The following is a 16290-nucleotide window of genomic DNA, read 5'->3' as shown; positions in this document are numbered from 1 at the left end:
GTACGCTTTGCGGGCACTCAGCCTGCAGTTGCCCCGAACAACAAGGCTACACAAAGAGAGAGGGAGGAAGGGAGGCAAGGCTCATGAGTAATTCCTCTGCCTGGCCACACTCCAGCTTTCTAGCTGAGCTCAGAGAGACGGAGGGAAAGAAGTTAAACTCTTGTTGTGCCATTCACGCTGCTGTTTATTCTCACACTGCTGCGACTCAGTGAAGTGGAATTCAATGAATTCCTTTCTTTGTTTTCTGCTCACATCTCTAATAGCAGCTTCAAATTCTGCTTTTCCAACAGTGGAACAACACAGACACAATTATTCTCCTTTGTCTCTGTTACTTTTTTTGTTTATTTGAAATATGTGGAAGAAATGAAACTCTCTTAGGATGTGTGCACATGTATATGCATTAGTTCTGCTCCTGTGAACTTACACAGTGTACATGTTTGTTTCTCCCTGCAGCACATTGGCCCGGCCATCCCTGAGGTGAGCTCCATCTGGTTCAAGCTATACCTGTACAATGTGACCGGCCAAGGCCCGCCGTCTCTGCTGCTCTCCAAAGGATCCCGGCTCCGCAAACTGCCAGACATATTCCAGGTTTGTCCAAACTAATAATTAATCAAGTAGGAAGGTTAAGCAAGAGCAGGTACACGGCTGAAAAAGTAAATGTGTGCTGATACAGATACTATCTGAGCTGAAGAAACCTGTCAGATAATAACAGCCCGCCCCACATGTGATAAGAAAAACGTTAAGCCTGAACAAAGGTGTGGTTGGACAGTGTCACTTTCATAAGGACTCCTGTCCTTTAACATTTTGACCTTGCCATTTTCCATGGTAATGGTAAGATTCAAGGCTGTTTCCTTTGTCCCCGTCAACCTTCATTTTTTAACCTGGCATATCACATTTACAATCATACCACAGCGTGCACCTGCATTTCCTCCCTCCAAGGCTTCCTGATGGTCTTGGAATTTTTAAACTATCCTGGGAATGTGAGACAGGGAACAAAAGAGAATCTGATGGAGTTAATTCTCAAGGGAGCACAGGTAATATCATGGAAGTGGGTCACTTTATTGGAACATAGCAGCGTGTATTTTTCTACTTGTTGTGTGCTTGTCATTGTATTCCATTTAAAACTGTATTTATAACCAAAAAACTGTAACTATATTCAAACAGCATGAAATGAAACACTCTACTAGCTTGTAGTGCTTCCAATGGCCTTACCGCATTTAAACGAAAACAACAACGTTGCTCATCAACTGCGGTCAAACTGTCAAACTGGGCAGCGCTGATCAAAGATTCTGCATTGCCTATCTGTCACTTCAGCTGTTTTCAGAAACATATTTTAGTGTACTGTTTAGCTGTTTAGCTAAACAGTACACATTTTTCGTAGCTTCATCTTGGATGAGTGCTGCTCACAGTGTGGCACCTGGTCTCTACCTTTTTATAAAGTCCCAACCTCACTTGCGCGCTGCACCCAGGAATGTCTGGAACAAAATTAGAATAAAATAAGAAAATGCAGGCAGGGGGCAGAGTCTCTACAGTTAAATACAAACACCTCTAGTGGGTCATAAGTGATAATTGAGACGGATTACTTAGGTTTTTTAGGAAAATCCTGCACAGTATACGTTTAACTGTGGGATTTACTCCTTAGTTACTTTGAGAGTGGAAACTAGAAAAGAATAAAACAACACCTTAATGTTGTGGAACAGCGATGACTCAGTTAGGGAAAGCCATGTGAGTGTCATGACATGTAAAATCAGCCGCAGGGTGGAGGTTTAATTATTTTAATCAGTTAATAGTTAACATAGTGAAAGGTTGAGAAGTTGAGTGAGTGTGGAGTGATGTTTCCTCTCTTTCAACTGAGATTATGTATGTTTGTTATCGTTTCTAGAGGACAGAGGTACTAAAGCATTTCCCTCTACCTTGTGTCAAGAGTCTTTGAAGTTTTATATTACATTAAATACATTCTTTCATTATATATCACTCCTCAGTGGGGTGAGTGGTGAGCTTTTGTACTCCCATGATGCCTCGCACCTTTGCACCACAGTTTCAGTGATCAGCGACTGTGGAAGAATCCTTTCCTTGACCTGTTTTTCTCTGTCCAGACCTACGACAGGTTGTTGATCACCTCCTGGGGTCATGACCCTGGAGTCGTGCCTACGTCCAATGTGCTTACCATGCTCAACGATGCCCTCACACACTCTGCTGTACTAATCCAGGTGAACACACACATTACGTTGCCTTTGTTTTTGGCTCAGTCGCTTGAAATTTAACTTGTGAATATTGCATCGTCTAACGTTACGTATTTACTCTCTGTGTTTTCAGTAATAACATATGTGGTGCCACCGTGTGGATATATAAACTGTACTGTATGTGCGTGTGTGTGTCACCATCAGGGTCACGGTATACACGGCCATGGAGAAACGGTTCACATCCCGTTCCCCTTTGATGCAGAAGATCTGAAAGGAGGTGAGTTCTTATATGTGGATAACATCAGTGAGAAGTTCTTGTGACTTCATGTGACAAATGAAGTCAAAGTAATTCAGTGCAAGTCCTGAAGCTTTATTTATTTACAAGGTCTTATGAGTAACATATTATATAAAAACAAAACTGAATGATTGTCTATTTACACTTTAAAAGAGAATGTTAAACAGTGATTTTGCTTCAATCACAGTGCTGTTTTTAAGCCGGTGTCGTTCACTCAAAAAAAATAAAAGGCCTCAAAACCACTGAATGAAAATCAGTATAAGCTATCTTAGAAAGGAATGGCAGACTTTGTCATTCACCTTTTATTGCTGTTCGCATTCCTTGACTTCACGGTCAGGAAGGTAAAGCCATATTTTTCTTGGGCAAACAGGATTAATTTATTAACAGATAATATAATAACACTCATAATATCAATATTAGTGTTCTGTCACTGCCACGTTGAGCGTAAATGATTAACACAACCTCAGTCAAGCTGCGCTCCTTTCTCTGGTGACTCAAATATTCAGTTTTTGGCTTTGAGGGTTTTAACTCATCAAACATCATAAAAAGGATTTGAATCCCCTCAAATCCTTCTCTTGTGAATTTGTGTGTGAAGCTTAACACTAACACTCATCCCCTCTAATACATGTGCTGTCACAATATTACACCCCGTGGAGAAACAGATTTTACATGAATGAAGTGTCACACAGATATTAAAGGGATAGTTCAGATTTTTAGAGGTGGGGTTTCATGAGGTACTTATCTGTAGTCAGTGTGTTACCTACAGTAGATGGCGGTCGGCACATCGTCAGTTTGGAGATGCAGGCAAGAGTATTAACACAGTAACTAAGCAATATTCTGCTGTGGACGGGTTTGACAGTAAAAAACATAATATTAGTTTAAGTGTACACTATATTTAGAATATTTTCACTGCTTTACCTTGCTGTCCGACAGCCCTTTCTGACGGGGATCTGAAGCTGTTATCTGTGCTCTCTTGAAAGCCACTAGCCTCCATTGACAAAACAGTAATTTTACCTCGCAGAACACAGGAGTTGCTGGTCTACCGCTGCCTCGATTAGTTACTTTGTTTGTGTTACTGTGTGCTTTTGTAGAGTCCAAACTAGCCATTTAAAACACCAAAGAGACACAAACAAACTAACCAATCGAGGCAGCAGTAGACCAGCAGCTCCTGTGTTCTGCAAGGTAAAATTACTGTTATTCTCACGGGAGTCTGGTGGCTTTGAAGAAAGCGATATAACGGCTTCAGTTCTGTTTGACAGCAAGGTAAGGCGGGGAAAATATTCTAAATAAACAGTGCATCTAAACTGATACTGATGTTGTTTTAAGGTGCCTAAAATATATTTTGCTGCTGCCCTGTCCACAGCAGTTTAGCTTCTGTGGCATTACTCTTGCCTACTCCCCACACTGGGAGCATGCTGACCACCATCTACTGTATGTAATACACTGACCCTGGATAAGTACCTCATACTGTACAACTCTATTAGAAAATCTGGCAACCTGTCATTAGTCTGATTGAAAAATGAAAGTGAATGGATAATAGTCAGACAGGTTAACTGAGTCGCTCTGTCATATGTCTATAACCTATGGGTAACTTTTACTCTTCTGTGCCACCGCCAATGTTTTTTTCTTCCTGTGCATTTGCTGTTAGTGTTTTATTTTGATGTTTCAAGAAAACCTACGTCATACAACTCCACTTCAAAAAAAGCCAAGCTCTTCCTTTTATAGAAGTATCGACAGAGTCCTGTTCATCAGTTTGAGTGCTGCACTTGAAGCATCGCTCCCACTCTTTGTGTCGTCTCTCCTTCCTGTGCAGAGTTCTCCTACTCCAACATGTGTGTGCACAAAGCGCTGCTGAAGCTGAGGGAGCACGTGGACCTGGAGCATCAGTGCGGCTACATCACCATGCTCAACTCTAACAACAGGCACCGTCGCAGGGCCAGCGACAGCACCGAGTGCAGAGGTAGGGCACGCTCTTTTTTTTTTTTTTCCACTGTGTGCCTATGCAGATGTTTGTATGTGAGAGACAAGACATATTGTTGAATTAGCAACAATGTCCTGTGGCACTGCTGGTGCAAATTAGATAAAGATTGCTCACAGTCCAGTTTAATTATTCTGTTTTGTGCCCCTGATTGTGATAGCCTTTGCTAATGGACATGGATCGAACAGTGTTAGCCTTTACCTTGAGATTTACTGATCGAATGTTGCTGACATGAGTGATCACATATTTTGTTTAACATAGATGTTAATGCACACATTTGTTTTTAGTTGACTGAAGAAGTTGTGCGTGAAATGTAGCTGTGAAACAACTTTTCTGTGCCGTAATGCTGATGGAGATTTGTTGCTTTTCTTGCAGGGGACACCCATCTAGGTGGAGGCCTGGACACTAATGGCAGCACTGAGTCCTTTGAGCTTGTGACAGAAGAAAACAACGGGGATGGCAAAGTAAAGACAGACAGTGAGTCAAGTGTTTTCTATATATTTATCTCTTTTTCTCCTAGAATACCTTAAGGTAACTTAATCAGATGTTTGAGGGTTGAAAGAGGTGTTTATGGTGTTGTGTCTCATGTTGTAATGTATCATCATCACCTGTCCTCCTCTCCCTCACCAATCCCTTTCTTTCAGCCCTTTCATCTGAAGACGAGTGGGTCCCTCTTGAGCTGTGCTTCGGCATGCCCCTCTTCAGCTCCGAGCTCAACCGCAAAGTGTGTCGAAAAATCGCCTCGCACAAACTCTGCAGCAACGAAAGGTACAAAAGAAAAACCCCACCCAGCATGCTCAAAGTTTTCACTTTAAAAAAAAGAAGCATTGAGAAAAGTGTAAAGATGTGTTGTTGCTGCGCTAGACTTGAGCTTTGTTGTTGTTTCAGCCTTCAAGAGCTTCTTCACTCGAGCCGAAAGCTATCGCTGAAGGTGTTGAGCTTCGTTCAGTCATTCCAGGTAACGACACTCCGCTGCTGCTGCTGCTCTGCTCACTTTGCAAATGTCTCCTCAGGTTGCCACTTGAGAATATTTGCAGAAAGGAACAGAAAAGAAAATGTGGAGTAAAAATATCAGCATTCAGGAAAGAGTCTCTTGAAATAATCAAAGACTGATTAATAATTTATAAACGTATCTAGTAGAATTGTTGGTTTAATTTGGCGTAGATGCAAGAATCTCTTCAGTACAGCACTGTGAGAGAGAAGAGAAGAAAGGATATTACACACAGCTATTACACAGCGTGAAATAAAATGTGTGGCAAAACCATAAATTTATTATCTGTACATAATGAGATATTTAACACACATCACATGAGGAAACAGTGTGATTAAATATTTCAGCTTGAATAACAGGCTTAGAGAATAAATATGAGCAGCACTATGGTGTATTTTAATCTTGAGATAATGAGATAATTAAGTGATAATTTTAAAATAGCAGATGCAAAACAATTACCAACCACCATGGCTGCTCTCTGCAGCTATTTCATAAAACCTTTAGTTTTGAATCAGTAATGATTAAATAATACAGTCTACTAATCTGGCACCAATCAGTTAAAGGTTCACTGTGTGGGATTTAGGGGGAGATATTGGAAGAAATGGATCCTATCCTTCATCCTGAACTCTGAATACTGAAAGAATTTAGCTGAGGGAAGTTTCAGCCGTTTGCAATCTGCCATCGTCACCCCTAGATGCCACTAAATCCCCCTGAATCTTACACGCTGTTTCTCTAATCTTTATTCAGTAGGTATTTGGATGCTACACATTTCATATATCACATCCATAAAGATATTTTATCATTAGATGACCCACAGTCAGTTTGGGAATAGTCTTCAAACTAAAGGTGAATATAACAATTAAAGTCTTGTTTGATTTATCAAGTTTTTCATATTGTTTTGCTGAAGGTGAAAGACAAAGCCTATAACACACCAGTCATAAAGTAGTGGGTTTTGTAAATACCCTGACATCACCAGACCAAATTGCAAATGCAGTTATCTGCCGAAGCAAATAAAACTTGAGCTCACGGATTCGTCTGGTTCCCAGGCTACATTTGTACTTGTTGTGTCCTGGAAGTCGAAGCAGAAACGAAAGAAGGACACGGGAGGAAACAAACAAACAAACAAAACAAAAAATGCAAGGAAATTATCATAGTTGAAATTGAGTGCCGTAACACAGGGTTATGTGCGAGTGGAGTCGAGATTGAAATGAGGTGTTCTGTTGATTTGCAAATGTTTTGGTTTGTCGTGTCACTCTGCGAGGATGTGTGTGAGGGCGAGGAAAGGGAGAAGAGAAAAACAAGACGATTGGGTAGAGCGGAAAATTTAATAGAAAAACAATTTAATAGGAAGGGGAAGGACATGGTGAATATGTAGTTTTAATTTAACATTTGAACATGGGATCTCTTTTGTGTCACAAAACTTCCTGATGTAACTGAGCCTCTTCAGCCTTTCTGTAGATTTTATAAACAATGTTTTGATGCATACTTCACCCACAAACTCATTTGCATATCTATATATATATAAATACTCTCTCCGTGTTAAGATGAATTTGTGAAGAGATGTTATTTTTGACCAAACACTGTCTCTAGATCAACACGTCAGCCAGATATCACGATCATGCTTCTCTGAACTTAAGAAAATTGCCAACTGTGGAGATGTGTGAGAAAAACAAAGTTTTCTCCACAAATTCAACATAACACAGGGTGACTAACTGACATACAAATGATCATATTGTAGGTAAAATATTCATTTAAGCCACGATTTACTGACTGTTTATAAAAATGGACAGCACGTCTCCACCTCCTCCCACTGTACAAAAAAGAAGCCAAAAAATCCTTCATACGGCCGCTGCCATCTTGTGCTCTCTTCAGTATCAAGTTCTGCCCATAAACCTGTCTGACCAATTGAGAGCAGTGCCATTGATCACGAGCACACCAGTTGACACACACAGCTGCCAGTCATGACGTCAGACCTTCTATTTGTAGCGTCAGATAACTAATTTAAAAAAAAAAAAACTGATGAGAAAAATGAAAACTTGAACATACATCAGCGAGAAACCATTTTTGAGAAATAAATATTTTGACCTGTACTTTGAGTTTTCAGTCTGGCCCAACTTTTTGTGTCCCAGAGAAATGTATCCTTGTCCTACATATCATCTGCTCTACCTGGAGTTCTGATCTGTGACATTTGCCCTGTGTTGGCAGGACGGTGCCCAGCCCTCTGACCTGGACAGCGGCGTGTCGAACCCTCTCAGTCAGCCCCCGGCGGAGTCCGGTGTCCCCCTGCCCGCCCTTAACCTTCTCTTCAAGGACGGGCAGCTGAGGGAGTGGAGCGGGCGGGCCCCTCCTCCTCTGGACATCTCAGCTCTGCAGAAGGACCAACCTTCATAAGCCCCCTCCCCCTCCAAAAAACTTCCAGATTTGGTCAGGAGGCGAAACGTCATCTCATCGAAAAGGACCACCCTCTCTCTGAGGAAAATGTTATTCAAGGTCCAGCTCTGCATCTTGTCTATCAGTATCATGGGAAAATTAGCCCCGCCAGCACTTCATTCACCTACTGTATGAGGAATCATCTTCTGACAGTGTTGCCAACACTAGTTTTACCCCTCCCCTCCTCGCTCTTCCCCTCTGTGATTCCTCATATTCGTAGCAAGGCAGTGTTAACTGTTGGAGTGGTGCTATTATCACAGTATATAACAGTGATGCAGGTAAACAGCATATAACCTGGAAGACCATTTAACTGGACACGCGCACGCTGTTCTCCACTGACTTCCCCTCCCACCCCACCCTTCAATCAATGGATATTCTGTGATCCTTCAGAGCGGAGTGTAAAGTGGTTATTAATTGTATAGATGTTCTTAAATCGACCCACAAAATAAACAAAGTGTTGAACAGACATCTTCAGGAATCATTTGACAATATGCATATTGTAGGACCAACTTTTTTGGACTCCAGACACAGACCCCGCTGCCTCCCTGTGTTGTCTCACGTTAGGTGATCTGATGCATGATACTGTTGCACAACTCGTACCATAAAAGAAATACTTTCCTCTTTACTTGTAATCAATATTGGGGGCATTTATTATTTGCACTGTGCGGGGTTTCTCTAAACCTGCAGATGAAGTAATGTCATGTAATTTCTTTTTTTTAAAAACATTGGATCCCTTGTAGTGCGCACATACAGTAGAGCTCACGTTCACCACAAGACAGTGTTTCCTCTTGGAAACCGACGGGGCATCAGAGAAACTGCAGCTTTTTTATTCTTTGTTATCTTTCTTTTTCAGTACACGAGAACACCAAAGACCGTTTTCTTTTCCTGTGTATTTTTTTTTTTTTTTAAATCTTCTGCTTTATTGTCCTTCCTATTACTTTGCTGCCTTATCACTGTCAGCCAATCAGAAACTACCAGGTCTGTGATCAGATCTCCGGATTTGATTTACTTATGTTTATTTGCCTTTTTTTTTTAGATTATACAAATGATTTATGCACATTTGAGTGTCTGTAACCAATAGAATCAACAGCATCGGGCCACAAACTACCAGCTGTCACCCTGTTCAAGAATTCGACAAGATCAGCCAAGTGTACCTAATTGCATAGAACGGGAACAGTCAGGTCTGTGTGTTTGACCCAGGCCTGTTGCCACAGTTGCCTGCCAGTATCTCTCCCTGGATCAACTCCAGTTTGTGTGCAGTGCAGTGCAGTGCACTCTTGGCCAGCCCACCACACTCTCCAAGGGATTCTGTTTACACCATGTTTTGAAAAATGGGGTTTGTAGTCTAGAGAGGCGAAGGCAGCGTCGCTGTGAAGGCTGTCACAGACCCATGGGACAGAAATGCTAATGCTTTGCCCAGCGTTTCAGAGATATGATGGCCCAAAAAGTATCTGAAGTCTGTCATGAATTTTCAGTGTGGCTCCAAGAATATAGAGTATTTTTATTGCATTTAGAGTGCTAACCTATTTTGTTGATTTTTATTTTTTATTTTATTTTGAAGGAATCTGCCTTCTGCAGCTTTGGACCCACTTGTGGTTGTTTCTAATAACGTGATGCTGACATAGAAGAAAAAAAGATTAACATGAGGTCCCGATGAAGCATGTTGACTGTAGAAACTGTTGTGTGTATGTTGTGTATGCGTGTGTATTGTACATCTCACTCTTGGTGTGTTTTCATACACGCCTACCTTTCACAATAAGACCCTGACCCCCACTCCTGCCTGTCTGTTATCTAGTTGCAGTGCTCAGTCACCCCCCCATCCTCCCCCAGGTACACATCCACCGCAGTGTTTAAAAAAAAATGCTAGTTTTATATGTCAGCCTCTATTTTAGGAAATCTTTGTTGTAGCTTGTTTAATGGGACTGTGAATATCATTGAGTGAGTTAATAATAATGATGCTCTTGTAATTAAATGGGTTAAAAAAAAAAGAAGAAAGTGACATTCCTTCAACATGCCCTTCCTTCATCCTTGCTCCACTTCCCCTCTGCTCCAGATACATGTTATTATTACAAATAAATATGTAAAAAGTATATGAAAATATAAATAAATATGTAATAAGATCAAACTGTTTTTTTTCCTCCGTGAAAATGTCTCTCTGTGTCGTTTTCCCCCCGATCTCTACTTTGAGGTTTTTGTATCACTGATTTCAGTCCCTACTGGCTCTGAATTGTAGCCAATCACATTACACGATATTAAGCCGTACTCGGTAGATGTTTTCCTAGCCAGGTGGAACAGATGGTGTGCAAGACGCAGCGGTCCGAATGCTCTGTCCATCTGCCTCAAGTATACACTTGTTCACCCATCCTTGTAGATTTAAATGAGTACTTAGCTGAAAAACAAAGTCTCATACATGGATGTAAAAGCTTTTTAAAAAGCTATGAAAAACCCACATTTTTGGGAGCAAGATTAAGGTGTCAGTCTGTGGCTGGCTGTGCCCCCACCGGACAGGTGCAGCCCCGCCTAATTGACTATGTCTCCCAGGCCTCCCTGCTCCAGTAATTTCCCAGCACCGCAAATTACAGTGTGTCACCGGGGGGCACCAGGGGCATAAACTGGGTCATGCCACCGGAGGATATGACGCTCCAAGAGGCGGTCAAATGGGCTGCATGTCACCACTCTAACAGTTCATTTCATTTCTAACACCCACAGCCCTGGACTGATGCTCGGGAAAGGTGTAATACATCTGCTGAATGCATCCTGCACATTTGTTATTTTTGACTTGCATCACATGCATTGTCAAACTGGGACTGCTGTGAGGCTTCAGGCTGAAATGGCAGAAAAGCTGTGAATAGAAAAAAAACTCTACACATACACAGTACATACTGTACGTACTGTAGACCTGAGCCAAAGCTGAGGAAAGGCCAGCTATACCTGCCTCTCGAGCACTGAGAGAGGCAGGTATAGCTGAACACTGAATTCTTTTATTGTGCTTTATCATCGTTTCAAGTAAAACTGTAAGTGCAACATCTTAGATAATGTTCCTTTGAATTGTGTTGCATCATTATGGCGTCAGTTCATGCTGCAGCAGTTTATCTCTCTTAGTGTAGGCTGACATAGATGCCCACGTTTGTATTGAACCTAACTTATAAATAGTTATCTGTATTGCCAAAGGAGACAAAACTACAGCTACAGCTCAATGAGGCTGGACTTAGAAACAGACCCATTTTAAACTAAAATGGGTCTGTGCGATCACCCCCCCTGGTGCCGCCCTATCAGCTGCCCTCTTGAATGATGAAAACGAGTGGATGTGCCCTTTTGGCTGCCCTCTTGTCCCCATGTCATGCAGTAGGTGCCCTTTTTTCCTTTTCGCCCCTGCCCTTCAAACATCCTGAGTCCATCACTGCTCAGGACCACAAATGTCAACCTGTGGTGGTGCAGGAGGAAAAGTGGGGGGTCACCAGAGTCATTAGGATACATCATCTGGGGACGATGAATGTCTGTACTAAATTTGGCGCAAACCGGTAGATGAGTTGAGCTAAAAATCTATAGCGGATAAATAAAAAATTATTCCAGTAGTTGTAACCTAACAGCTAAAGTGACCATGTTAGAGCCGTTTGAAACCAAAATCTCTGATCAGGGATTCTTAAAAGTTTTGATAACTGAGTGCCATTTAAGGGAGCCAGCATAATGATATCACTTTTCTCTTAACTTTTTCATGACACTTTAATGACACAGCCTAACATATATACTTTATACAGTAGTATAGCCCACGTAACACTCATACATTCATTACATTCTAGTTTTCCACTTTTTAATAAATTTTAAAGTAATAAAATAAAGAGCTGCAGTACACTGTAATACTAAAACTGGAGGTAATAATAATAGCAATTTGTTATGTTTATTTATGATAATTTGCTAATAATTATTTTTGGATGCCGATGTGTGATTGCCTTTTAGAGCACAGCAGTTTGTTTTTCTTTAAAATTTTTTAATCAATATATCAGGTAGGGGGAAATTTGGGGTACATCTGAATATTTTGGGGAACGTGCCCCCCCAGTATATATATTAATTTCTGCTGTGCTCTGTCCTGACCTGAAATCCTATGAGGACATTTGATTTGAACCCTGTGACCTGGGTTTTATCCTACTAACAAGGGAAAACATTCAATCTGGATTAGTCAAAGTTGGAAATCACACAGTGTGATCCTGTGCAGCTCAAAGAAAGCTCAGTCTCTTAATTAACCTGATAGTCTTAAGGAGTGCTGCCCAAAAGCCTCCATGCTAATCTGCTGGGTCCACTGTGGCCAACGAGGCCATTCTGCCTGTTTAAACTAGATGACTGGATCAGAAGGAGACATTTTTTTCTGTGGAGACACGTCCTCTATATCATATCTGCTGTGCTGGATGACTTTGCAGTCAGTTTGTAATCGGTCCCTCCAGTGGGTAGGCTACTCAGCTCAGTGTTGGGGTCGAACTCAGGTTCATCTGCTCTTTTTTTTAATTTGTGTCTCTGTCTGTCTCTCATTTTCACAGATGTGAACATTTGTTTCTATTTCCAGCCTGTCAAACAGGCTCACACCCCACAGCATCTCTCCGTCTCTCACTGACAGTCATACCATTTCCAGGACAGGTGTTTTCACACGGAGGCTGCTGCAGCGTGTGCCATTTTTGGGGCATACTGAGCACATTCCCCTTGCCTGTGGGATACAGTGGTGAGAAAATAGCCCATAACTGCGAGCGAGTCTAGGCAGGCCACAAACCACTACAAACGTAATGGAGACATTATGGTCCCACCAGGAGATGGAGAGGGAGCAAATGACTGCGCAGCTTCAGTTCATTCAAGGACAGACAGGTGGTCGAAACAGTAAAATACCCGCAGATGTTGGACCCTCACCGTCCTTCTCACTGGGTTGTAATTTGAAAAAGGGGCCACATTCAGCTACTAAATCCAGGATGGAGGTCTGCTAACTCAGCATTTTTCTACATACTGACTTTGCAATCACAGAGCGATTTACAAAAAATATAATCAGATAAAAGCAACATGAATAAATACATTAAAATGAAATAAAATGACTACATAAATCAATCAATATATAAAACAAAAGCAAAAGAGAAAACAATGACAAAACAAAAATAGATGAATAAATAACATAAAAATAATAAATTATATACAAAAAACACATAAAATAACATGGACGACACTAACTAAAATAGATGGATGAATAAAATAAAAATATTCAACTAAATATAATAATATCATATATAATATCATAATAAATCAATAAATAAGACAAAAAACAGTATATGATTAAATGACCACAAACAACTCAAAAAGATGGATAAATAAATTTTTAAAAAATCGATTAAATAAAAAAAGACCTCATAATAAATCAATAAATAAACCAAAAAATAACACATAAAAGGAATGACATTACCAAAATAGATGAATGATTAAAATAAAAATCTACATACTATAAAATACAATGAAAAGACCGTATAAATTAATCAATAAATAAAATGGAAAATAACCAACAAAATAAAGTTAAAAACTAACTAAGAAAATATAAAAATAACTAAAGAAAAAAGATTTAAAAAATTGTAATTAAAAAACAAACTAAAACTGGAAAACTGAAAAAATAAAATACAGAAAACTAACAAAATAAATTACAAAATGATAAAATTATTTATTTAAATTAATTTTAAAAAATCCTAAATCATTTATTAATGTAAACCCTCAGTAAAAATATAGCCTGCATTATGAGAGTATTTAGAGAAAAGTAGCAGAAAATTTACTCCACACATCAAGTTTGGTATTTCATTTGAATTAAAGCCAAATAGAAAAAAAGTTTTATGCTCAAAGCTGTTCAGACAAACGCACAACATCTTTAAGTCTTGTTCCAGAGTTAAGGAGCGGATATAAAAGCTGCGGTGATGAAATTACGCGCACTTCCGCTTTAAACGCAGGGCTGTGTGTAGCTGGAGAGAGTCGCTGTGGCGATGCCGAGCCCCAGATCAGCCGGACGGATCTCTGCTGCACAGTGCGCAGTGTATGCGCCGTCAGCACAGAGGACTACTTCACCTACGGTGTAGACAAACACACGGGCAGCTCTGTGTATCGAGGATTTGGATTTTAACTCTCATTGCTGTGACGGAACTTTACGCAGGGAAACAGCAGGTGAGTCTAGGAAGCTACACCTGACGAATAATTCTCCAAACCAGTTTCTATTCTCCTCCCAACTCCACTTGTTGATGGGGCACTAACAGGCTATCCCAGCTGTCACACCACGGAGATATTCTTATGCGTAATTTGGATAAAAACCCTGTCGGACGGCAGGGAGAAGGAAGTTTGAGCCTGTGAGGTTTTGTGGCAGATGGTGGTGATGTTTGGCGAGCGGTAACAGCGCTCGGCATCAGATCGTATTACACAGGCTGCTACCTGAGGTGAGGAGCGGCATGGGGAACCAGATGGACAAGCTGTCACATTTAAGTTACGCAGAAGTTCCCACAGTGGACCCGAACGGAGTGGACACGGAGGACGGTCCACGGATTGGCGTCTCGTACATCTTTTCTAACGACGACGACGAGCTGGAGGATGGCTGTGCGGTCGATGGCACCGATAAGGACCCGAATCAGGAAGAGAAACAATACGACCAGCGCGACGAGGTGGAGTGCGCCGTCTATAACAGAGATGAATGCATTTACGAGAAGAGCGTCAAGTCTGCCAGCCTGGAGGTTTACTCCCCGGAGAATCTACTCAACAAATGCAAAGCGGGTGACCTGGTGGAGTTTGTGGCAACGGGTCAGTTCCCGCACTGGGCTGTGTACGTGGGGGACTTCCAGGTGGTGCACCTGCACAGAGCTGAGGTGAAAAACAGCTTTTTGACAGACGCCAGTCAGGGGAGGAGGTGTAGGATTGTGAACGACTTGTACAAATTCAAAGCTCTGGGTCCGGACGTGGTGGTGCAGAACGCGATGGAGCAAGTGGGCTTAAAGGACCGAGAGCTGAGCTGGAGGAACTCCGAGTGCTTTGCCGCCTGGTGCAGGTTCGGCAAGAGGGAGTTCAAAATGGGCGGGGAGATACGGATAGGCAAGCAGCCCTACAGGTTGAAAATCTTCATGTCGGACAAACACTCGCACGTGTTGGAGTTTCAGAGTTTGGAGGACATGATCATGGAGAAGAGGAGGAACGATCACCTGGGCAGGACAGCCGTGTTGCAGGAGCTGGCCACTCACTTCAGCAGCGTGGAGGAGATAAAAAGTGAGCCAGGCGCAGACTGATGGCTGCCCTTTGGATGCTCTGCAGAATAATTGCTTTGCAAGTAGAGTAGCCTTTACCAAACATGAACTGTCACACCCTGCTTTAATCTATAGCAAGCCTTCTCCTTCTTTTTATTTCTAACTGGAGCACATCATTTCTACTTGGACATTGCCATTTTAATTGTTTTCACACAATGTCAATGCCTTAAAGCCACAGCCATCCTCAGATGCTAAATGGCCTTAGCAATTATGAATTCAATTATCTGGGAGGAATTAAATTGATTAAATTAGCTGTTTGTAGCTCTGACAGCCCCTCCACACAGAATGTATAGTTTTATACAGAGCTTTACACACCAGACTGTCCCGTTCCTGTAAGTAGACTGAATGTTTCTCTATTCATAGTGTGTCCTGTTACTTGATCCTTGTGTGGTTTAACTTCATCCCTCAGCTCGCCCAGACAGCGTAGTGTCAGAGCTGCTCACTGAATACAAGAAGGATCCTTTCTGCCTTTGAGGGTAATTCTCACACCAGCACATGTGGGGGGGGGGGTGTTGTGGAGCTGGTCCTGTGTCACACTGATCAAAGTCTGTCTTGACTGTACCCAAAGCTCAAGTAAACCATGACACCTGGTCTCTTTTTGAAACGAGTCTTCTGTCATATTGTTTTATTGACACGCACAAGAATAACGTTTAATTTGTGTTCAACCAATTAACACCAATAATGTGTGCCGTTCTGTCATCTTGAAGTGTTTCTTAGAAATGAGTGAAATCCATTAGTGTTGGATTGGACCGGTTAATTGTTGGACCCGCTGCAGAAGACTTGTTTTATACATCGTTGTCAAAACAGAGAAAATCTGAATTTTATTTTTCTCTCTATTGACAGCTTCTTCATTAAAGATCAGAGTTAACTCAGCTAATGTTAAACAAATAACTTTAATGTTCAGTATTTATAAGTCAAGCCATTTCCTTTCTTTAATGAAGCGTGATTTTACCCCAGGTTTTAAGATATCTGTAGGAGACAGAACAAGATTTTGGTATCAGAAGTGTTCTGGTTTTGACCAATCACGTTTGAATGGCAGGTCTCTATGGAGAGGTGGAACGCATTGGCCGAAACGCAGTCTTGGAAGTCATAGGCTATCGTCTGATATCTGCTTATAG

General features: G+C 41.4%; 2 protein-coding genes across 2 annotated transcripts in view; both read left to right on the top strand.

The window, feature by feature from the left end:
- The window catches only part of fam91a1 (family with sequence similarity 91 member A1), a 34030-nt gene extending 24035 nt beyond the window's left edge, over positions 1-9995 (top strand). Inside the window, exons 17-24 of the mRNA XM_050034589.1 lie at positions 454-588; positions 2097-2210; positions 2388-2460; positions 4292-4438; positions 4832-4933; positions 5101-5224; positions 5345-5414; positions 7653-9995. Of these exons, the coding sequence (XP_049890546.1) occupies positions 454-588; positions 2097-2210; positions 2388-2460; positions 4292-4438; positions 4832-4933; positions 5101-5224; positions 5345-5414; positions 7653-7838 (951 nt within the window). The 3' untranslated portion in view covers positions 7839-9995. The remainder of the gene's footprint in view (positions 1-453; positions 589-2096; positions 2211-2387; positions 2461-4291; positions 4439-4831; positions 4934-5100; positions 5225-5344; positions 5415-7652) is intronic.
- Positions 9996-13844: 3849 nt separating this feature from the next.
- Positions 13845-16061, top strand: lratd2a (LRAT domain containing 2a). The gene has a single exon (XM_050034376.1). It carries the CDS (start codon positions 14330-14332, stop codon positions 15152-15154), a length of 825 nt encoding a protein of 274 aa, XP_049890333.1. The 5' UTR covers positions 13845-14329; the 3' UTR covers positions 15155-16061.
- Positions 16062-16290: the final 229 nt, after the last annotated feature.

Source organism: Epinephelus moara, chromosome 22 (genome assembly GCF_006386435.1).
Source record: "Epinephelus moara isolate mb chromosome 22, YSFRI_EMoa_1.0, whole genome shotgun sequence".
Taxonomy (NCBI): Eukaryota; Metazoa; Chordata; class Actinopteri; order Perciformes; family Serranidae; genus Epinephelus; species Epinephelus moara.
This window is presented reverse-complemented; position numbering and strand designations above follow the sequence as displayed.

Bases quoted from the DNA above. Each gene is read 5' to 3' on its own strand.
- lratd2a (XM_050034376.1), top strand. From the start codon at position 14,330: ATGGGGAACCAGATGGACAAGCTGTCACATTTAAGTTACGCAGAAGTT.